Source organism: Stegostoma tigrinum, chromosome 10, assembly GCF_030684315.1.
Source record: "Stegostoma tigrinum isolate sSteTig4 chromosome 10, sSteTig4.hap1, whole genome shotgun sequence".
NCBI classification, from domain to species: Eukaryota; Metazoa; Chordata; class Chondrichthyes; order Orectolobiformes; family Stegostomatidae; genus Stegostoma; species Stegostoma tigrinum.
The window spans coordinates 13,379,735-13,404,512 of record NC_081363.1 but is presented as its reverse complement, the minus strand read 5'-3'; the positions used below and the strand labels follow the sequence as shown (position 1 = coordinate 13,404,512).

General features: G+C 44.6%; 1 protein-coding gene across 11 annotated transcripts in view; it reads left to right on the top strand.

The window, feature by feature from the left end:
• The window catches only part of adck1 (aarF domain containing kinase 1), a 531,577-nt gene that overhangs the window by 92,787 nt on the left and 414,012 nt on the right, over nt 1-24,778 (top strand). Inside the window, exon 1 of one of the 11 annotated variants that reach the window (XM_059649014.1) lies at nt 1,249-1,328. The exons of the other annotated variants lie outside the window; for them this stretch is intronic. Coding sequence (XP_059504997.1) covers nt 1,305-1,328 — 24 coding nt within the window. The 5' untranslated portion in view covers nt 1,249-1,304. Of the gene's footprint in view, nt 1-1,248; nt 1,329-24,778 lie in introns of those variants that run through there. 11 annotated transcript variants of the gene reach the window in all.

Sequence of the window (24,778 nt, the reverse complement as noted above, 5' to 3'; positions counted from 1 at the left end):
GTCTTAGAACAGCATATATTTCCCATCCTTAATTGTCGAAAGGACAGTTAACAGTCATAAAGTCATACACCATGGAAACAGACCCTTTGGCCCAACTCGTCCGTGCCAACCAGATATCCTAAATTAATCTAGTCGGATTTGCCGGCATTTGGCCCATATCCCTCTAAAACCTTCCAGTTCTTGTGCCCATCGAGATGCCTTTTAAATGTTGCAATTGTATCAGCCTCCGCCACTTCCTCTGGCAGCTACAGAGAAAGTTATTATATATTATATATATAGTTAACATTAAAGTCCTTCTTAATATAAACTAGAAAACTAAAAGAATAAAGTTAAAATGTTCAGAAGTCTGTTTCTTCCATGCACCACTCTTTGCATGAAAAAGTTGTCCCTTAGATTCCTTTTACATCTTTCCCCTCTCACCGTAAACCTATCCCTCTAGTTTTGAACTCCCCCACCCTAGGCAAAAGACCTTGCCTATTCACCCTATCCATGCTGTTCATGATTTTACAAACCCCTATAAGGTCAATGATATTGCTTTTGGGCTGGGGTCATGTACCACAAGACTAGGTAAGGACAGCAGAATTTCTCCCCTAAAAGACATCAGAGAACTAGATGGATTTTTAATGACAATCAGCAGTGGTTATATGGTCGCCATTTTTATTATTTTATTTATAAAATTATATTTTATTTTAAATGCTAAAGTCGAATTCAAACCAATGCTCCCCAGAACATTAGCCTGATGTTCTGGATTGCCATTCTAGTGACATTATCACTACATTACCCCTGCCCAACCTCAATCATGCCCCCAGGTGTTTAGATTGGTATAAAGCACGACAGTATAATCCAACCAATGGTGGCTGTGGGGAGAAAATTTCAGAACCTGATCGTAATTGGACAGTAAAAACCTTCAGGATATTTTTAATAAATAGTGTGATCTAGCTTAATCCCTTATGGGCAAAACAATTATGTGTTTATCAGTATTCAAAGTATATTTATAGATTAACCAGCCAAACATTGCTGAGCTCATCATGTATAAGTTGTTTCCATGCTTATGAAGCTTTAATAATGACCTTGTGAACAACATCATAAACATATACACCAAAGCTGCTGAAGTGAGCATTAATGTCTTCTCTTTCTTAAATTCTAATAAAAAGTGGGGCCTATTTTCCAATACAGAATAGTTTAACTGTCAGTATGAATTGCCAGTTTCCTTCAGGCAGCCGAAACCTTCAGTCTTGGTTATCAATACCAATGTTTTACGACGATCTCGTTAGTTCCTTGCTAAAGATTTTGCTGAATGTTGGATGAGGATCAAGCTTTTCTGTAAGGTCTGTTGCAATGTGGAGTTGCATTTTGCACATTCTCTCTTAAATTGGCTTGTATTTTGGATTCTGTTGTGTTGTGCACTCTTATACCTCACAAGGAATCGAGATATAAATTTGTATGTGGCATGTCTACAATATGTTAAGTGCCGACTGACATATGAATTAGTTTGTAAACATCATGACATGGTTGAATCTGTAAAGGGATTTTATTTCATGGAGTAGTATCAATGGAGAGTCATGGAATACATTGTGACAATCTTATCCGCGGCAGCAATCCTTAGTTGGGCACTGGATAGAAGGACGCCTTTCAAGCAGTCATTTCCATGTTGACTCTCCGTGAGCAGTTTTCCTCATCCCACCTGCGACAGGGTTAAGGTTAGGGTTAGGGTTAGGTTTTTTTCATGGTTTTGTTTTCATCTTTCGATAATTAATTATGCAACTCCCTTTAGAAAACCTCAATTGAATCTGCTTCGACCATAATCCTGGGCAACACATTCCAGATCATCGCCACTCACAGATTAAAACAATTGTTTTTTAATGCCACCTTCAGTTCTTTTGCCGTTAATTTCTTCACCTTAACTTGTCCGTTAATTCACAAATAATAATGATGGGTCAGGGTTGCCATCCTTCTAGACTGCCCTGGATTTGCTAGAAATTGAAGATTATAAATATCGTTATGAACCAAGCCAGACCCCCCCAAAATATTTTAGTAAGTTAGCCTAGACTCTGACTTTTACTTATTTTACAGGTAGATGTGAAGTGTCTGTTCAAGATACAGTGTGACTGGTCAAACTATTCGATACTGAGCAAAACACAATTTATGTAAACGCCATAATTAACGTACAACCAAAGAAAGAGGAATTTCAAATAACTATTGGAAAACTTAACAGAATAATAGATGCAATGACTATTACTAATTAATTGTTCCAATATAATAGCATCCCATAAAAAGGAAAATTTGGATACAGAAGGGAAAAAAAATCAAGAAATAATTCAGAGAGAGTGGTAGCTCGGAGATATTCACTGAAACTTCCAACTCTGTTGAGATCTCAACACTTCTGATGCTGCTGAAAAATCCAAACCCAGAAATCTGGATCTGAGAGAGCTGGCCACCTATTCAGGCTGTTTAAAAAAAACATAAGGCTTCCTGAGCTGTTTACTCAAGTGGTCTTCAGTAGCTGGCTCACTACCTCTGCCTTATAACCTCTCCAAAAAAAGGACAAAATAATCTCTTAAAGTTACAACATTGTCACAATTTTGTAAGTGAGGCTTAGAGGCTTTTTGACTACCTGGCAATACTAAGGGCTGTTACGGAACGAAACCACCAAAAATATGTCTAACCAGAGCTGACAATCCATTTAGTGGATATCATGGTGGACATTAAAAAAAAATCACAACATGTACCATGGTAGCGAGTTTTGAGAAGATTTGTAGCTCAGGTTGAGGCTCTGGATGTGAGTTTGCTCGCTGAGCTGGAAGGTTAGTTTTCAGACGTTTAGTCACTATTCTAGGTAACATCATCAGTGAGCCTCCGACGAAGCGCTGGTGTTATGTCCTGCTTTCTATTTATCTGGTTAGGTTTCCCTGGGTTGGTGATGTCATTTCCTGCGTTGGTGATGTGACACAGGAAATGACATCACCAACCCAAGGAAACCTAACCAGATAAATAGAAAGCGGGACATAGCACCAGCGCTTTGTCGGAGGCTCACTGTTGATGTTACCTAGAATGGTGACAAAACATCTGGGAACAAACCAGCAAGCTCAGTGAACCAGCTTACATCTGGAACAAAATAAAGACCCACTCCCTTGTGGACCGAGAGGGGAAGAGTGCTGTCTTGGAGGTGAAAGGAGGACGTCGGGTTGGCTGTGCACCCTTGCGACCAGTGGATCTTCATGCTGGCTTCGGCCTAATGCTGGTTCAGGGGAGCAGCCAACCTGCAACGATGGCTGCGGCAAGTGCTCGTGCCCCAGGTCAGGGGGTCCGGAACACCATCCGTGTTTCTGTAAAGAAGGTGGATGAAGGTGCACCTGTGGACCGCACCTTCTTCGTGAAGAGGGTCCTGTTGGACTGTTGTGGGTTCGCTGCTGCGGATGTTTACTGCCTGCAGGATTTCCCTGGAGGAGGTTTTTATGACGTGACTTTCAGGAGTGCCAAGCTTTGCGAGCGCTTCCTGGAGGTTTTCAAGGAGAAAGGAGGTGAGGGCCCCCTCTCTGTATTGACCGCTGTCCCGCTGTTTGTGATGCCAGCACAGAGGAGCCGTATGGTGACTGTACATATGTACAACCCGCATGTGCCAGCAGTTGATGTCCTGACCTTCCTCGGAAGGTATATGAAGGTGGAAGGGGACCTAACTGACATCATGGACCCCTTTGGCATCTGGACGAGTAAGAGGCAGGTCAAGGTGACGCTGAGGATGGGCGCGGACGGGAATGTCGTACACCCACCGTCCAGCTTCGCGATCGGCGGGAGCAGGGGCTACCTGACCTATGCAGGGCAACCTAAAGTCTGCCATGCCTGTGGTAGGTCAGGTCACATGGCGGCCGACTGCAAAGCCACCATCTGCAGGAACTGCAGGGAGGAGGGACACCTTGCAAAGGATTGCCCACAAGAGAGAAGCTGCAACCTTTGCGGGGAAGCGGGCCACCTCTATAGGGCATGCCCGCGGCAGGGGACCACCTACGCCCAGGTCGCCGGCAGGGGAAATGCGGGGCCAGCCCACCCGGAGGAGAGGAAGGCACCAGGGCCCAGCAAGGACCCCACTGATGTGCAGGAGGGCCCAGCCCCGCAGGATGGGCCCGAGGCCAGCAAAGCACCCCTGCAGGCTCCGATCCCCCCCGACAACCCGGAGTCGATGGGGGCGGCGACAGGCGACCCAGGGGAGTGGACAACAGTCCAGAAAGCAAGGAGGAAGGTGCGTCGACGGGCTCAGGAACTGCAACCATCAGGCGGGAAGAGGCAGCTACAGGGGGGCTATAAGAGCTCCTCTGACGAGGGGGATTCGGAGAGGGCCCACCCGAAGCAGAAGTTAAAGATCTCGAGGGGAAAGGAAAGCAGCATCCTGCTTCCAGGTGACGGGAGGTGTCCTGAGGCTCCCTCCGACACCCAGTCAAGTGCCGCTGGAGCACTGGAGGGCCCCCTGGAACTTCCAGGCGGGAAGGAGGAAACAGCGCGTCCGCAGCCTGACCTGGAGCCGGACCCTCCTGCCTCCGCACCCCTGACGGGGGTTGCCACCCGGAAGGCAGCACGGACGGTTTCCTGAGCCCGGAGAGCGTCCAGCAGTTAGCCCGGGCAATGGGCATGCAGGGACAGATGGAGGGGCTGGACCTTGGACTTGGGGAGGGTACTGCGGTCACTGCCCACAATGGGGGTACGAGTTGCGAGCATTAATGTGCGCAGCGTCAAGTCAACCGCAAGATGTGTGTCCACGTTGGCCGACCTGACCACCATCGAGGCGGACCTCCTGTTTCTGCAGGAGTGCGGGATACCGCACCTCGGCAGGTATGGGAAGTGGTCCGGCGCCTGGACCTGTGGGCCTTCGGTCTGGTCGGGGGGTAACAACTGTCGCTCCTCGGGCCTGGCTATTCTGTTGCGGGGGCGCGACTTCATCATCTCTCAAGTTCAGGAGGTGGTGAGGGGGGCGCCTCCTAGTGGCTGACATCACCTATGTGAACGCTCCCCTGAAGCTGATCAACGTGTACGCCCCAGCGGTACGGAGTGAGCGGTTGGCCGTCCTGCAGCGGCTTCCACCCCTGATGGCTACGTCCGGGCTGGTCATCCTAGGCGGAGACTTCAACTGCATCATTGATGCAGATGGAAGATCCGGCGTGGGGACAGCGGGTGGGGGGAGTCAACTGGACGTCACGTCCAGATTCCTGATGGGCACGGTGAAGGACGCCAAGCTGCCCGACGTCTTCAGCACCCCTGCCGACGGAGCGCAGCAGAGGTACACCTGGTCGCGGCCAGACGGGTCTATCCGCTGAAGGATAGACTTCCTGTTTGTGTCACGGACGTTTTCGGTCAGGTCCACCGGCGTCGAGCCGGTGTTCTTCTCTGACCACTGCCTCCTGCTGGTCGACTGTCATTTACAGGACAACCAGCCGGCCGGCAAGGGGACGTGGAAGCTCAACACGACTCTGTTGACCCCAGAGAACGTCGAGGAACTTAAGAGGGAGTGCGCTGGTTGGAGAACCGTGAAACCCCTCTTTGAGTCTCCGGGCAACTGGTGGGAGACGGTGAAGGAGAACATCAAGAGGTTCTTTGTCCTCAAGGGTGTTCAGAAGGCAAGAGAGAGGCGGGGAAAGCTGTTGTGACTCCAGAAAAGGGCGCAGAACCTGCTCCTTCTGCAGTTGATGGGGGTCGATGTCACGGAGGACCTCCGCGAGGTGAGGGGCCAGCAAGCCTCGCTCTTCGCCGCGGAGGCCTCCCGGATAATCTTCCGGTCCAGGGTCCGCTCCGTGGAGCAGGACGAGACGTGCTCGCGTTTCTTCTTTCAGAAGGTGCACAAAGAGAGCTCTGTGCTTAGCCGGCTGAAGGAGGACGACGGCTCGGTGACGTCGTCTCGGCCCGACGTTTTGAGGATCAGCAGATCCGTCTATGCCGGACTGTACGACACGAAGCCCACGGACAGCACGGCCTCCGAGTCGTTCCTGTCGTCTATCACGGAGGTCTTAGATGACGGCACGAGGGAGTGGCTGGACCGGCTGATATCCCTGGACGAGCTGACCAGAGCCCTCAAGCCCTTGGGGAGGAATAGGACTCCCGGAAGCGATGGCTTACCGGTCGAGCTGTATTCCGCTCTGTGGGGCCTGTTCGGCCAGGACCTGCTGGAGGTGTACGATAGTGCGCTTCGGGCAGGGGAAATGTGCAAACCCATGAGGAAGGGCATCATCACCCTCATTTACAAGAGGAAGGGGGAGAGGGAAGAAATTAAGAATTGGCGTCCCATTTCACTATTGAACGTGGACTACAAAATCCTGGCCAAGGTCATAGCCAACCGGGTCAGGTCTGTCCTGGAGTCAATGATTCCCCCTGACCAAACCTGTGCTGTGCCGGGCAGGAAGATCGCTGAGAGCCTCGCGCTCATCAGGGATACGATCGCCTACGTACAGGACAGGCGGGTGGACACCTGCCTCGTCAGCCTGGACCAGGAGAAGGCCTTCGACAGGGTCTCTCATGCTTACATGAGGGACGTCCTCTCCAAATTGGGGTTTGGGGAGGGCATCCGCAATTGGATCCGGCTGCTCTACACCAACATCGTTAGCGCAGTCTCGATCAACGGGTGGGAATCAGACAGTTTTCCTGTTAGATCTGGAGTCAGGCAGGGCTGCCCGCTCTCTCCTGCCTTGTTCGTGTGCTGTGTGGAGCCCTTCGCCTCCATCAGGAAGGACGTGAGCCTGAAGGGCGTGACTATCCCAGGCAGCGGAGGCCTTCAGGTCAAGACCTCCCTCTACATGGACGATGTCGCCGTCTTCTGCACCGATCGTCGGTCGGTGAGTAGACTATTGGACATCTGCGGTCAGTTTGAACTGGCCTCGGGTGCCAAAGTCAATAGGGGTAAGAGCGAGGTCATGTTCTTCGGGAACTGGTACGACCGCTCCTTCATGCCCTTCACCGTCAGGAGAGACTACCTGAAGGTGCTGGGTGTTTGGTTTGGTGGAGCTGGGGCGTGCACTAAGACTTGGGAGGAGCGTATCACCAAATTGAAGCTGAAGCTGGGCAGCTGGATGCTCCAGTCCCCCTCCATCGCGGGTAAGAACTTGGTTGTCAGGTGCGAGGGGCTTTCGGTACTGTTGTATGTGGCGCAGGCCTGGCCTATTCCCTGGACCTGCGCCGCTGCAGTCACCCGGGCCATCTTCCACTTCATTTGGGGGTCGAGGATGGACCGGGTCCGCAGGGATACCATGTACAAAGACCTGGGAAATGGGGGAAAGGGCGTACCGAACGCCACCCGCGCCCTGACGGCTACCTTCGTGTGCGGCTGCATCAAGCTGTGCGTAGATCCTCAGTACGCAAACACCAAGTGTCACTACTTACTGAGGTTCTACCTGTCCCCGGTGTTGCGAAGGATGGGCCTGGCCTCGTTGCCGCGGAACGCTCCGAGTAGTTGGACCGTTCTGTACCACCTGTCCTTCGTGGAGAAATTTTTGAAAGGAAACACCTTTGACCACGAGGCCGTCAGGCAGTGGTCAGCACGTAGTATCCTCGGGACCCTTCGGGAAAAGGAGAGGGTGGATCCTGTCATGTGGTTCCCCACGCAGACTGCCAAAGTTGTTTGGCAGAATGCCTCATCGCCAGAACTTTCAAACAAGCACAAGGACATTGCTTGGCTGGCGGTGAGAAGGGCTCTGCCAGTGAGATCCTTTACGCATGCCTGGAATCTCTGCGCCACCGCACGCTGCCCTTGAGGTGACTGCGGGGGGGCCGAGACTGTTGATCACCTCCTTCTGGAGTGTGCCTATGCGCAGGAGGTCTGGAGGGAGATGCAGTGGTATTTGTCGAGGTTCGTCCCGAGCAGCTCCGTGACGCGGGACTCCGTGCTCTACGGGCTGTTTCCGGGGACGCACACCGAGACCAACATCAACTGCGCCTGGAGGACCATCAATGCGATGAAAGACGCTCTTTGGTCTGCCCGCAACTTGCTGGTCTGCCAGCTGAAAGAACTGACCCCGACCGAGTGTTGCAGACTGGCGCACTCCAAGGTCCAGGACTACGTGCTGAGGGACGCGCTAAAGCTTGGGGCAGCCGCCGCCAAGGCGCGGTGGGGAAAGCCCACCGTATGCACCCCCTCGTCCAGAATAGGAAAAAGAACCCTATCTGGTAACTGGGCCCAGCTGGCGCCTTCCCCAACTGGTCAGGGGGCCAACTGGGACTGTGCGGGGTGACGACTGCCGGGGCGTTTTCTTTGCTTTGTTTTTTTTTCTCTTTTGTTTTTTCCTTTAGTTGGTGTACGTACTCCCCTGGGTAACCCGGAGTGGCTTGCATGACTGGGTAGATGTATAAATGTTTTATTTTTTGTACATTCTATGAATAAAGTATATTTTTTCAAATAAAAAAAAAGGTGATGAAACGTCTGAAAACTAACCTTCCAGCTCAGCGAGCAAACTCACATCCATGTACCATGGTAATGAATTGAGATACAATTCTTTTATTTGGTATTTTAAAGATTGTTTCAAATAAACAATCTAAAATACTGATTAAAGATTTTTTGGTTTGCACATTAACCAATGTGTTACAAATAAGGGTCAAGAAATTTTTTCTGTCCTTGTGCTGAAGATAGGAGGGCCTGGTATATTGTGCCTTGTATGTTGGGAACATGTACTGATTCTCAAGTCCCACGACTCCTGAAGTGGCTTGCTAGAACTTTCTGTACTTCATTCTTCTTTCTCTAGGTTATTTCATTTTTTCGAAGGATGCACAGGGCGATTAATACACTACCTGCAAATCTCTTAGATTCTAGATAGAGGCAACAGTTTAGAGAAACTGTTGGTGGAAAATATATGATTTTCTTTGGACCACAGGTAGAGCAAGATTATTTGTACTTCCAACAGTCTGAAGGCTTTCTTCCTGTATCGTTCATCCTCACAAAATGTTCAGCTGACCAGGAATCAATCAAAATTTGTCATCAAGATGACCTTTAACATCCACAATTGGTCTAAATTGCACAAGCCAATCAACTACTTGTTGCTAGCCAAATCTCATTCTGCACACATATCCTGGAGTAGTCCCATTGGTTGCTATCTCCTTCTGCTTCTTAGAACAAAGAACAAAGAAAATTACAGCACAGGAAAATGCCCTTTGGCCCTCCAAACCTACACCGATCCAGATCCTCCATCTAAACTTGTCACCTATTTTCCAAGGATCTGTATCCCTCTGCTCCCTGCCCATTCATGTATCTGCCTAGATACATCTTAAATGATGCTATCGTGCCCGCCTCTACCACCTCCACTGGCAACACGTTCTAGGCATCCACCACCCTCTGTGTAAAGAACCTTCCACGCATATCTCCCTTAAACTTTTCCCCTCTCACCTTGAAATGGTGACCCCCTAGTAATTGAGTCTCCCACTCTGAGAGAAAGCCTCTTGCTATCCACCCTGTCTGTACCTCTCATGAGTGGCTTCTTGAGTAGATCAGCAGTGTAAACATCACACATGATGAGTTTCAGTAACTTGTTTATAAAGTGCAGCAATTTCCTCCACAGTCCATTGTTTAAAAGTTCTTTTTCTGTTTTATTACACATTGAAAACCACAGAAAATAAAATGATATGGTTTTTCCAACGTATTGTATTTTATGCCAGTTGTGTTAGCAGCTAGTTAATTCCTGTAAATATTAGGAAGAGAAAATTCAATTCTAAACAGTGATTTATAGATTGGAGTTTCAATTAGGGTATTTCTGATGAGTGCTTCCTCTGTTTGAAGTTATCATGTAACTGTCCAACACACCTTTAATAGGCATGCTCATGACATCATCATTGTATCCTAGCATATTTGATAAGGGTATATGGATCACACACGTCATTTTATTTAAGATAATTTGAAGCATGTCATTCTGATGTAACTCAGTAGGTTAATACTGGCCCAAACACTTATGTGGCTGAGGGATATAATATTTGTACATAACAGTTTAGTTTAAAGGCAAGTGTCAGGTGCTATGTTCCAGATGCGCTCTGTTCATTTGTGGGATGTAGGTGTTGCTGGCTAGCCAACATTTCTTGCCTATCCCTAGTTGCCCTTGAAAAGGTGGTGGTGAGCTGCCTTCTTGAACCGCTGCAGCCCTCCTGCTGTAGGTTGACTCTCAATGCTATTAGGGAAGGAATTCCAGAACCTTGACCCAGCAACAGTGAAGGAACAAAGATATATTTCCAAGTCAGGATGGTGAGTGACTTGGAGGAAACTTGGAGATGTTGGTGTTCCCATATGTCTGTTGCCCTAGCCCTTCTAGATGGAAGTGGTTGTGGATTTGGAAGGTGCTGTCTGAGAATCTTTGGTGAATTTCTGCAGTGCATCTTGTAGATAGTACACACTGCTGCTACTGAAAGTTGGTGGTGGAGGGGGTGGATGGTTGTGGATATAGTGCCAATCAAGTGGGCTGCTTTTTCCTGGATAGTGTCCAGATTCTTGAGTGTTGTTGGAGCTGCACTCAAGCAGGCAAGTGGGGAGTATTCCATCACACTCCTGACTTGTGCCTTGTAGATGGTGGACAGGCTTTGAGGAATCAGGAGGTGAGCTACTCACAGCAGTATTCCTAGCTTCTGGCCTGCTCTTGTAGCCACTGTGTTAACATGGGGAGTCCAGTTGAGTTTCTGGTTGGTTCAATTCCTCAATGTTAGGCAAAACGCAATTTATTCAAACACTGGGTAAAAATACCAGAACAGAAAGAAGAGCTTGAAATAACTTAACTCTATTGGGAATCTTAGCAGAATAATACATACAGTAACTCTTACTAATTAACTGTTCCAGTACAGTAACATCCCAAAAACATACCCTTGGCAAAAAGGCAAATTCATAAAAACAGATCGTCTCACATGCAATCATATCAGCAAAATACAGATACGTGCGGCAGCTGCTCACAGAGAGAGAGAGAGAGAGAGAAAGAGAGAGAGAGTGTGTAGCAGCCAGGAGAGATGCCTTCCAAACCTGCCAGGACCTGAGCAATAAATACTGAAAGCTAACTGAAAACCCTGGATCTAAGGGAGCTTGACCACACCCACTCATGCTGCTCCTATTGTTGCAACTTGGAAAAAAAACCTCAAAAAAGCCTCACTATTAGTTATCTTCTCGTAGACTGCTTGGCAGCTGTCTCCAGCCTCTCTCTCTCTCTCTCTCTCTCTCTCTCTCTCTCTTTTACTGTGCTGCAGACCTCTGTGACTCTGAATATATTCAAGGCTGAGATAAAGAGATGTTTTAATCAGTGAGGGAATTGAGAGAATAGAGGGAAAAGGCAGGAAAGTGGAGTTGAAGATTATGAGATCAGCAATGAGCTGAATGATAGAGCCAACTCATTGAGTGGAGTTGCTGTTCAGAGTTGATTGTACATGATTCACATTATTGTTTAATGTGAGGTATAACAGACATTTTTGGCTTTGATTTGAATTTGTGTTCCTTGTGGGACACAGTATATATAACGAGCTTGATTATTAAAATGTGTCGTGTGAAAAGCAAGCATGAAAGGATAAATCAGTAGCTTGCTGCGTGCTTTCACGCTACCGGAAGTTAAGTGAAAGCACTGATCTTAAAATAGATGGTACTAGCATTGCAGGCTGCAGAGGGACCTGTAATTTTAAATGTGCGGCAAAAACTGATGGTTTCACCTTTTTTGTTACTATAAGCACTGAAATTAACTAGAAATATATTTGTTAAGCATGGACATATTGTTTCCTGTGATGTGAAGTGTGGGAGCTTAACTTGATTAATCTGAAGAGGTATACTTGCAAGTAAGTTGGTGCCACAAGTGTGATATTACTGATATCCTGTTGGTATTATTAGTAATAACTCCTGTTTATGCAAAACATGAATGATTTTAGTCTAGTGTAAAATAAGTAGAGTTAATTGAGAAGTTGAGTGAAAATAATTGATTTTAGTGCAGCCCAAAGTCTCATTACACTTTTTGTTGCAGGGTAGTTCAAAGAAGAGCGAATGTTCTCCTGTGATTTAGAATCCTCATAATTTAATCAAAGACAGAAATTGCTGGAGGTCTGGTAGTATTTGTGGGGCGAAAACAGAGTTAACATTTTGAGTCTGGTGAATCTTCATCTGAATTTCATGTTCAGTTCTTGCATTGATGTGTGGCATAGGTTTAAAATGTTAACACTCTTGGCCTGTTGATGTGTGGCACAAGTTTAAAGTGTTTGCTCTGCAAACATACTCTTGCTTGATGAATGTGGGATAAGAGTTTAGATTCTTATGTGAACATTCTTTAGCTATGTTGACATGACATATGTTGCGAATGTGTTGATATCAATCTCAGCAGGTCTGGTAGCAACTGTGGAGAGAGAAACAGTGTTAACATTTCAAATTTTGAGTTGATTATTCTTTAGAACTGAAAGACGGTTGAAGTGTAGTGAGTTATATCCTGTTGAAAACAGAGTAGGGGATAAGTAACAAAATCAAGAGCCTGGAATAAGGTTGAGGTCAGAAGAGAGTAAATGGCAGCATTCATTTTATTTTGTTTTTACTTTTGGATCTGGGACTACTTGAATGACTCTACTAATGAGCTTGCACAGGCATGATCGGCCAAATGATCGTCTTCTGTGCTGTAACATTCTATTATCCTAGATAATTTTAATTCTGCCTTACGCTCAATGGTTGATTAATTGGGCCAATGGGCTGAGGAGTGGCAGAGGGAGTTTAGTTTGGATAAATGCGAGGTATTGCATTTTGTTAAAGCAAACAAGGGCAGGATTAATGCAGTTAATGGTATGGCTGTGGTTCGAGTTGTCGGACAGAGAGACAGACAGGTCAAAGAGGTGGGGATGGAGCCAGTAAAGGTGAGTGTAGGTGGGGACGTGGTTCCTTGAAAGTGGAGTGGCAGGTTGACAGGGTGGTTAAGGAGGCGTTTAGCATGCTTGCCTTCATTGCTCAGACCATTGAATATAGGAGTTGGGATATCGTGTTGAGGTTGTACATGACCTTTATGAGACCACTTATGGAGTACTGTGTACAGTTCTGATTGTCCTCCTATATGGGGGCTGTTATTAAATTGGAAGGGGCTCAGAAAAGATTTACCAGGATGTTGCTGGGACTAGAGGGTTCGAGTTATAAGCAGAGGGTAGCTAGGCTGGGACTGGAGTGTAGGAGGCTTGTAAAATCATGAGGGGCATGGATAAGGTGAATGTGAAAGTCCTTCTCCCTAGTGTGGGGCATATTTTTAAGATGAGTGGAGAAAGACTTAAAAGGGACTTTAGGGGCAAATGTTTCACACAGAGGGCAGTTCATACATGGAATAAACTGCCAGAAGAAGTGGTAGATGCAGGTACAATTATAACATTTAAAAGATATTTAGACCCGTATGTGAATAGGAAAATTTGGGAATGTTTGGGGCAAGCTAGGCAGGTGGGACTAGTTTAGGTTGGAAGACTTGGTTGGCATGAACGAGTTTGGTCAAAGGGTCTATTTCTTTGCTGTATGACTCTGAGTAGTTTCAGGGTTTTGAGATAGTGTTTTAAAATAGTCTCAGCAAGTACTTAAAGATAAAATAGAAAGCAGAAAATATGCATTAGTTTTGTTCTGGTATGACGCTTAGAAATAGTGGAAACCTAGGTGCACTTTCAGAGTGTAGCAGAATCTTATTAATCTTCACTCCTGCATGGGAAACTGTGGGGACTAAAACTACGTTCATAGTGTATGAGCTTCAGGAAATTACATTTTGAAATAGGGAGGTGTTGTGCTGTTAGAGTATGAGAACGAGAAATAAAGACAAGCGCCTTTCACAATCTTTTGGGTGTAACTTGATCAAAATTGAGTTACTGTCTTGCATTAGCTACTCCGGAACAAAGCACTGACAGTATCTCTAGTGCCACCTTGGATCTGTGGTAGCTTGCTTGATGCTTCGATGGATCAGAAGCTATTGGGTTGATATCCCATAGCAGGACTTTGAGCACGTCATCTAGTCTGAATGTTCGTTGCTGGGCTGTACTGTGGGGGCTCCAACCTTCAGCTGAGGTGTTGGATAGTGTCTACACCTGCTTGAATAGGCATAAAGGTCGGTGTTACAGGAGTAAGAATTGCGTTTGCTCTTTGGACTGATCTATCCCCACCCGAACTCCCCACCTACACTCACCTTTACTGGCTCCATCCCCACCTCTTTGACCTGTCTGTCTCTTCTCCACCTATCTGCTCCTTTATCCATCTTCCATCTGCCTCCCCCCCTGCTATTTATTTCAGAATCACCTTCTCCTCCCCCATTTCTGAAGAGGGGTCGAGACCCGAAACGTCAACTTTCCTGCCCCTCTGATGCTGGTTGACCTGCTGTGTTCATCCAAGATCTACACCTTGTTATCTCAGATACTCCAGCATTGGCAGTTCCCACTATCTGTGAAGCAATTTTAACCCCACTGCAAAACCTCTTCTAAGGATGCCTCCTTAAATCTGATCAGTTATCTTGCAGTTCTTTCATTAAAATGATCAAATTGGATGCTGCCTAACTGCAGTGACCACATATGACAAATGTTTTGTTTGCTGTGACAAGCTGTGGGACTTCTTGTGAAAAGTGCAGTATTAATATGAAGTTGTTCTCTCATTATATTTTACCTTCAAGTATTTTTAATGGGTCCCTGTAGATGCTGTTTGACAATTTGAATCATCATATAGTTATGGCAAGATAAACTATTAAATAATTCATTGGGAAAGAGATTGTTGAATACATCAACGAAACACATTGTATCTAATCTGCTTAAGTCAACAGAATGTAGTGCTAATTTCCTCTCAGCTGCCCCACTCAATACAAGCCCAATTAATGCTCCAAAACTAGCACATCTTAACAATTGCCTTGGCCTTGCTGGGCCTTGCTTTCAATGAAAATATGATGTTAAGTGGACAACAATGAAAAACAAGCTGGAACTAGCAATGCACTAAAGTAATGCATATTTTAACCTATTAATTCTTTAATGAAAAATGTGTGTGATTGGATGTTGAGTGGACTTTGAACCAGTGTGTGTAAAAAGCAGGTGATAGCTTAGTGGAATAATTGGGTTAAGAAAAACATATTGTTGCTTCTTTAAAATAATTAGTAAATATAAATACAAACGTGATATTTTAGTTTTCTTCAGAATTGTGTAATAATTTTATTGGTATTTACCATATGATAGTTTCTGTAAAGTTGAGCTGGCTTTCATTCTGTACTATGACTCAAATAACAATTGGATTCATATTCTGGCCCCCAGAACACCTGTGAGCAGCACCTTAAGAGCTCTGTTGGTGCCTGTTCAAAATTAGTGAATTTAATTGAAGAAAATAGAAAATAGTGGATTTACACTTCAGGAGGAAAGAAGATATGCAGGGCTATTGGGAAAAAGCAAGGATATGTATCTGTTTAAAAAGACGTTTCAATCGATAGGAATGATAGGTTAAAGGGCCCCTTTTTGTGCTGTAAGATTCCAATGTTCCAAGAGTGAAAATCTGACTATGCTAACTATTTATTCTCCTCTGAGCCGAGAGAATGGTAGCCCTTTTAAGTCACCATTTTCTTGTTCTAGTTAATCATGAGAACTAATAATTACTGCTTCAGTGCTTAAATTAAATCAATTCAGGTGCTTTGGTTGTCATTCACTTTAACAACATTTGTGTTTTTGTTTGTTTATTTCTGTTTCATTACTATAATATTATTGCACTTTTAAGCAGTACTATTTCTTTAGTGTGATTTTTAAAGATCTCAATCTTGATGTTTTAATTGCTCCTTGGCTTTGCCCTCTCCCAATTTCCACTACCTCCTCCTATCCAACAACATTCCGGGAATTCTGTCTCAAAATCATCCATGCTTAGGCTTCTAGATGTTAACAGCACAGAGAATATAGCCCATTGTATCTGTGCTGCTCAACAAAGATCTGACTGCATTGATCCCATTTCCCAGCTCTTGGCCCATAGCCTTAGAGGTTATGACAATGCAAGTGAAGATCTAAATACTGCTTAAATATAATGAAGGTTTCTGACCATCTTTTCAGGCAGTGAGTTCCAGGTTCACACCGTCCTTTGAATGAAAAAAACTTCTCCTCAACTCTCCTATTAGTCTTCTATCTCATAGTCTTAAATTATGTGCTTTCATTATTAACCTCTCCAAGTAATGGAAGAAAGTGTCTTCCTCTCCACTCTGCCGATGCCCCTCATTATTTAATACACTTTTATTTCACTTTGCTGCTCCAAGTGAAACAATCCCAGTCTATCCAATCTTTCCTCTTAGACTCTGCAGGCCAGGAAACATGTTTGTCAATCCCCTCAGCATACTTTTCAGTGCTATTATATCCTCTCCACAATGTGGTGACCAGACTGCATGTAGTAACGAGTTGTGGCTTAACCAACTTGTATGGTTTCAACATAATCTCCTCGCTCTTCTATTACCTCAGCTACTAAAGGCAAGTATCCCATAGGCTTTCTTAACCTCCATATCTAACTGCTCTAATAGCAAAACATACCAAAGGTCCCTCTGATTTTGGGTAATTTCCTAGATCCAACCCTTTATTATGGAATCTCTTTCATTTATAACACTTTGCAAGTGCACTACCTCACACTTTTCTTGGTTGTATTCTATTTGCTACTGCTGTGCCCACCTGATCAATCCATTGATATTGTCCTACAGCATGCAGAATCCCCATCATTTTTTACCTCCCTACTAATTTTTGTGTCATCTGTTAATTATAACCTGCTGCTCCTGAGGCCACATTATTTGTGTGCGCCACAAACAGCAAGGCCTGTCATACCAAGCCCTGCAGAGTCTCACTTGAAACAGATTTCAAGTCACAGAAACATTCCTTCACTAACTCCGTCTGTGTCCTGCCTCCAGATTGCAAGAGTTTTTCAGTTATCTAAAACATAAAGACGGAGGTAAGAGCAGACATTGAATTGCTGAAAAATAAAGTGGAAAAGTAATATTGGGAATTAAAGAGGAACTGCATAGGTACTTTGCATCAGTTTTCTCAGTGGAAGACAGCAGTAATGTACCAGAATTTCAAGAGAGTTGGGGAAGAAGTGACCATTACTAAGGAGAAGGTGCTGGGGAAGCTGAAAGGTTTTTTTCTCTCTCTTGTTCGTGCTCTCTCTCCCTTTCGTGCTCTCTTTCTCGCTCTCCAGCAGAAGGCAGGAAGGAAAAGGACGTGGTGTGGCTTTGTGAGCAAAGACGAAGATCAGTGCTGAGGCAAATAATAATATCACCAGTGCCTATTGAGACATAGAGTAAGTCTGTGCAGAAGTAAGAAATAGCAAGAGAAAGAACTTCCTTGTAGGAGTAACCTATGGGTCCCCAAATAGTAATTCAACAGTACGGCACAGTATAACCCAAGAAAGACTGGGTGCTTATGAGAAACATATAGCAATAATCATGGGTCATTTTAACATGAAGCACATATAGACTGGATTAATCAAAATTGGCAAGGATACCTTGAGGGTGAGTCATTGAATTTGTTAAGCACCATATGAAACCAGAGAGTGGGCAAATCTGGATTTGACATTGTGCCATGAGATGAGAATAATTAACGATCCTATAGTCAAAGATCCACGATGGAAAAGTGATCATAGCATGCTAGAATTTCAAGTTTGAGGGAGCGAAGCTGGACCCTCACCCCTAAACAAATGCAATTACATCGGAGGAAGTACCGATCTGGCCCTCGTGCACTAGGCAAGAAGATTAAAAGGTAGGACGTTTGATGAACAGTGACAGATGTTTAAAGAGATATTCAATTCTTCCTGAGTTAAAATATATTCCAAAGAGAAAGGAACATTATAAGAGGGAGGAAAAGCATCCATGGCTAAGCAAGGAAGTGAAAGATAACGTAAGGATAAAAACTATGGTATACCATTTTGGAAAAGTCAATGGTGGGCTGGAAGATTGGGAAACTTCTAAAGATCAACAAAAATTACTAAGAAAAAGTAACAAAAAGAGCGAAAGTAAATTATGAAAGCAAATTAGCACAAAATATTTTTAAAAAGCAAAAGCTTGTATCGGCACATAAAATGGAAGAGAGTAGCTAAATTGAATCTCGGTCCTTTAGAGGATGAGATTGGAGAGTTAATGGTAAGAAACAGAGAAACTAAATCAATATTTTGCCTCAATTTTCACCGTGGAAGAGACTAGTTACTATTGGAATGGTCAGAGATAATGGGAACTGCAGATCCTGGAGAATCCAAGATAACAAAGTGTGGAGCTGGATGAACACAGCAGGCCAAGCAGCATCTTAGGAGCACAAAAACTGACATTTTGGGCCTAGAACCTTCATCAGAAAAGGGGGATGGGGAAAGGGTTCTTAAATAAAAAGGGAGAGAGGGGGAGGCAGACCGAAGATGGATAGAGGAGAAGATAGGTGGAGAGGAGAGTAAAGGTGGGGAGGTAGGGAGTGGATAGGTCAATTGGGGAGGACAGACAGGTCAAGGGGGTGGGATAGGTTAGGAGGTAGGGAATGGAGGTGCGGCTTGAGATGGGAGGAGGGGATAGGTGAGAGGAAGAACAGTTTAGGGAGGCAGGGATGAGCTGGACTGGTTTTGGGATGCAGTGAGGGGAGGGGAGATTTTGAAGCTTGTGAAATCCACATTGATACCATTGGGCTGCAGGGTTCCCAATGCACATTTGCCAATGTGGCATACTGCATCTGGTGTATCCGGTGTGTCTTCCTCGACAATGGGGAAACCAAGCGGAGGCTTGGGGACTGCTTTGCAGAACACCTACGCTCAGTTCGCAATAAACAACTGCACCTCCCAGCCGTGAACCATTTTAACTCCCCCCTCCCATTCCTCAGATGACATGTCCAACCTGGGCCTCCTGCAGTGTCATAATGATGCCACCCAAAGCTTGCAGGAACAGCAACTCATATTCCGCTTGGGAACCCTGCAGCCCAATGGTATCAATGCGGATTTCACAAGCTTCAAAATCTCCCCTCCCCCCCCACTGCATCCCAAAACCAGCCCAGCTCATTCCAACCTGCCTAACCTGTTCTTCCTCTCACCTATCCCCTCCTCCCACCTCAAGCCGTACCTCCATTTCCTACCTACTAACCTCATCCGCCCCCTTGACCTATCCATCCTCCCTGGACTGACCTATCCCCTCCCTACTTCTCCACCTATACTTCCCTCTCCACCTATCTTCTCCTCTTTCCATCTTCGGTTTGCCTCCCCCGTCTCCCTATTTATTTTAGAACCCTCTCCCCATCCCCCTTTTCTGATGAAGGGTCTAGGCCCAAAAAGTCAGCTTTTGTGCTCCATAGATGGTGCTTGGCCTGCTGTGTTCATCCAGCTCCACACTTTGTTATCTGAACTGTATGAGTTGTTGAGCTCTTAAGTTCAATGCCTTAATTGTGTAAATCTGTATTCAATGTTCCCGCTGCTGTGCAGCTACTCAGAGGGTCCGCGCACACCGATCAGGGTCTAGAGATGTTGACTTCTTGTTCCAGAACTTCTGCCGTACATGGACCTTGGAGTTCTGTGGCAGGAAATGTTAGGCCGCAGTAAGACCACAGAAAATAGGAAGAGGAGTAGGCCATTCGGTCCCTTGACCCTGCTCCACCATTTGGTAGAATCATGGCTGACCAGACACTCTGCATGTCCACTCTCCTGCTCTTTCCCCGTAACCTTTGATTCCCCAACTAATCAAGAATCTGTTCATCTTGGTGTTAAATATACACAAAGACTCTGTCCCCCACAGCTTTCTTAGCAAGGAGTTCCAAAGATTGTCAACCTTTTGAAAGAAGAAATTCCTCCTCATCTCTTAAATTGGTGCCTACTTTATTCTAAGACAATGCTGTCTTGTCCTAGACTCTCTTATGAGGGGAAACTTCCTCTCAGCATTTACTCTGTCAGGCCCCTTAAGAATCCTAGATGTTTCAATGAGATCACCTACCATTTTTCTAGATTCCAATGGGAGGAGGCCCAACCTGTTTAGCTTTTGCTCACAAGAAAATCCCTTTTTCTCAGGGATAATCCTAGTGAACTTTCTCTGAAGTACTTCCAGTGAAATGATATTTTTTCTTAAATAAGAGGACCTAATCTGTCCATAGTATTCAATATGTGGTCTCACCAGCATCTTGTACAGTTGCATTAAGACTTCCCTGCTCATATATTCCAACTTGCTTGAAATAACAGCCAACGTTCCATTAACCTTCCTGTTTACCTGCTGCACCTGTGTGCTCGATTTCTGTGTTTCATGACAAGTAGCCCCAAGACCTTTGCATTGCAGCATTCTGCACTTTTTCTACAATTAAATAATAGCGTTCACGTTATCCTTTCCAAAATGAGCATTTTCCCATGTTATACTCCAGTTGCCAACTTTTTGCCCACTTGCATTAGAAGGAGTGTAGAATGTCAGTGGGTCTAACTCACTGTGATATAGTGCTGCAGTGCCCAGGTCTTTGGCTTCTACGACTTACAATGATGAAGAGGCTAGCAATGTCAAATGAGCACCTGGATTACTGCATTTTTATTGATACGCAAGTCATGTATGAGACCATAAAAACATAAGATATTAGAGTAGAGTTAGGCCATTTGGTCAATCAAGACGGCTCCACCATTGATTCATGGCTAATATATTTCTCAACCTCATTCTCCTGCCTTCTTCCACCTTCTCCCTATAACCCTTGATCCCCTTACAATCAAGAATTTACCTCTCCATGTCTTAAATAGACTCAATGACCTGACATCCCCAGCCTTCTGAGGCAATGAGTTCTACAGATTCACCAGGCTTTGGCTGAAGAAATTTCTCCTCATCTCAGTTCTAAAGGGTTGTCCCTTCACTCTAAGGCTGTGTCCTCAGGTCTTCGTCTCAGCAACTAATGAAAACGTACTCTCCGCCTCCACTCTACCCAGGCCTCTCGGCATATGTAAATTTCAAAAAGATCTTGTGCCGTCTTTCTAAACTCCATTGAGTACAGACCCAGAGTGCTGAAACACTCGACATGACAAGCCCTTCATCCCCAGGATCATTCTTGCAAATCTCCTTTGGACCATCTCTCGTGCCAGCACACCTTTCCTTAGATATTGGGCCCAAAACTGCTCTCAATATTCCAACAGCAGTCTGACCAGATCTTTATACAACCTCCACAGTACATCTCTGCTGTTGTAGTCTAGAACTCTCAAAATTGCAGTTGCCTTCTTAACTGTGAACTGAACCTATATATTAACCTTAATCCTGAACTAGGATTTCCAAAGCCTTTTCCCATTTAGAAAATAGTCTACGCTCTATTTTTTTCCTACCAAAGTGCATAACACTTGTCAAGTTGAAGGAATCCTTCACTGTGTAAGTGGACATCTTGCTCAGAATTGGTGGAGCAATTCACCCAAACATTTGGCCAGTTCGTGTTGTGCAGAACAGGCCATTGACGAGGTAGGGATTAAAGGGACATCACTTTTGTGTGCCTTGAGCAGCCTATATATAGGCAGAAGTAGTGAGCCATGAGGATGAATCCCATCATAAATATATTATCTGGCAGCGCATTGCTCTTACAGAAGTCCAGCATACACTTTTTTAGCTTTCATTCGAGTAAGGCTGTCTGGTAATACTGAGTAGCAGGTTCAATAGTTACAAATTTGAGTTTGTCATTAAGAATGACATGCACTTTGTTTATGTCGTCATGCTTACTGAGTTTGACTCTTCCAGTCCCTTTCTCAGATTTATTGATCTGTATGTCTAGGTTGGCCTTAAGACCTTGTGACACTTCTGGATGTTCATGTTGCATGTAAAAATCAGCCACGTTATTGGAATCACACAAAATGCATTTGTTAGTTCAGCTAGGTACATCTTCAAGGATTTACACTCTTCAGTGGATCCTAGTTTGTGATGGGATATCTGCAAGTGGAGGAATATGATCTCAGCAAAGACCTCTTCACCAGTTCATTATGGGATTGAGGCACACCAACATTGAAGCCACGTGCAAGGCCAAACCTCTCGCTTTCAATCGAGCACGGTCAGAAAGCTTTACCACATGTTTAGTGACATCATTAAGTGTGTTGCCAAACCACTTTTGCTTCAGTTAGGTTATGGAATCTGAAGGTCTAAACAGGTGCTGTTTATAGCCTGGGCATCTATTGAAGCAATTAGCAGATCAAATTGTGAAATTAAAGAAATTTATGCACTTCAGACAAAACCCAGCGTAGGACACAGTGTAAATTATTGACTCTATTACAAATCTGTTCAATCTTATCTCACAAAATAAAAGCTAATTTTTGTCTTGGGACTGTGTCTCGCTGTACGATTATCAATATGTTTGGAAATGAAAACTGGCATGACCTTGAGTTTAATACATTTTTATAGATACAACCTGTTCTTAACTTGCCTGGAAGTTGAACAGTGTTGTTGACCTTCTGAATTTGGTCTTTGTTGCTCTGCCTCAGGTAGGAGAATTGAACCTGGATCTTCTGTCCCAAGGTAGAGACACATTTACCACTGTGTCACATGACCTAATGTCTTGGGTAAGCAAATAGTTGTTGACAATACAGAACGTGGGACATAGAACAGTTCGGCACAAGAATAGACTCTTTGGCACACCGTGTCTGTGCCAACCATGATGCCATGATATAGCCATCCTATCTACCTGCATGTGGTTCATATCCCTCCATTTCCTGCCTGTTTATGTGTCTGCCTAAATACCTTGTAAACTTTTCTATTGTATTTGTGTCCATCACCTCCCCTGGCAGTGCATTCCAGGCACATACCACCCACTGTTTAAAAAAGCTTATCTTGCACATCTCTTTTAAACTTTATTCTTCTCATCTTAAACTTATGCCCCTTAGTATTTGTCATTTCTACCCTGGGGGGAAAGTCTCTGACTGTCCACCCTAGCTATTCTTCTCATAATTTTGTATACTTCTGTAAGGTTGCCTCTCAGCCTCTGATGCTCTAGCAAAAACAATCCAAGTTTGTTCCACCCTTTATAGCTAATACCCTCCAAACTAGGCAACATCCTGCTAAACCTCTCTTGCACCCTCTCCAAAGCCTCAACGTACTTCCTGGCCAGAACAGCCCACAGTATTTCAAATGTTGCCCATCCAAAGTCTTATGCAGCTACAACGCATAGTATTTATTTTTGACAATATTAATTCTTGTAAACCAAACAATTTTTCTGTGCCAGTGACACTGCCAACTTTCATCGTTAGTGCTCCGGTCAATGAAGTCAAGTCTGCTGTACACCTTCTTTGCCATCTTCTGCACTGTGTTACCACTTAAGGGAGCTATGGACCTAAGATCCCTCTGCATACCAATGCTCTTAAGGATTAGGCAATTTACTGGATTTGACCTCCAAAAATGCATCACCTCACAATTATCTGGATTAAAATCCACTTCCCATTTTTCCGCCCAAATTTCCAATTGATCTGTATTCCGCTGTATCCTTTGAAAACCTTCCTCACTATCCTCAACTCCATAATTTTTTGTGCCATCTATTGTTACCAATGAGACCACTTAGATTTTCATCCAAATCATTTAGACATCTGTAAATATATTTGGAGGTACCAGCACTGGTCCTTGTGAACACCACGGGTGTTTGACCTCCAGTCAGTTTAAAAAAAAGCCTCCACAACTACCTTCAGTCTTTTATAACCAAGTCAATTTTACATCCAATTTACCAACTCACTGTGGATCCCATGCACAGAGCTTTTAGTCCATTTGATTTGGTGTGATTTGACACAATTTATGCCACCAGTTTATGAGTAAATCCCTTTCATGGAAATGGAGTCTACTATTTAAAAAAAGAACTCGACATAAATTGAATAACAGGAATGCACATTAAAACATAATGATTTGATCTGACAACTGGTCTGGAGGTGGATTTCCCTCATTCACAGGATTCTCAATGGCATATTTATTCTTTAAAAGAAACCCTGAAGATCTTCTGGACAAGCCTGTTATGAGAGACCTTGTCGGATGCTTTCGTAAAATCCATGTAGACTACATCCACTGCCCTACCCTCATCAATTGCCTAAGCTCGACAAAATGTGTCTTATTCTCAGCTATACTCAAGTTCCATTCTACCAAAAGACTATCTGTGTTTCTTCAATTCTGAATTCTTATACATCCTTGACTCCCAATGCTCCACCGTTGATCTCTGTTCACGCAACTGCCTTGACTGTAAACTCAGTAGTTTTCTCCTTATACCTCACCACCTCTTTATCTCTTTCCTTTGTAAAGATACTCCTTAAAAGCTTATCTTCTTGAACAAGTCATTGTGTGGTTCATGGTACAGGGTTGCCACTCTGTTTGGGGAATTTTCTTCCCCAGAAAGTAGTTGAGGCAGGGTCATTGAATTTATTCACGACGAAGGTGTTGAGAGGTTTGGGGTGGAGTTGAACCACAAGACATCATTCGTACTGATTTTGTTGAATGGTGGAGCAGGCTCAAAGGGCCTAAACCTGCTGTGAGGTCCTGTGTTCCTCTGTCAAAATTTATTTTGATAATGTTCCTGTGAGCCGCCTTGGGATTTTCTGTCTGTGTTAAAGGCTTTGATTTACTAAGCTTGAATCAGGAGTAAAGATCGTTCACCATGCGTATAACCAATTTGTTCTGTAGCATTAAACAATCCAACTATATGCCAATAAAGAAACTGAATAACCCAGAGATATCCAACCTGGGTTGTAAGATGGAGTTTGTAAGTGAAGGTGACACGCTGCTTTGTTTAAAGCAGTGATCTATCTAGTTGTTTTCTTATTGATCATTCAATGCTAAGTTATTAAAGCTCCAAATTGCGCTGGAATAATAGAATGCTTAGTTGAAGTGGCAAGTAGTTGATGTATATTGGGTAATGAGCAAAGTGCTAATTTACACCTACGTTC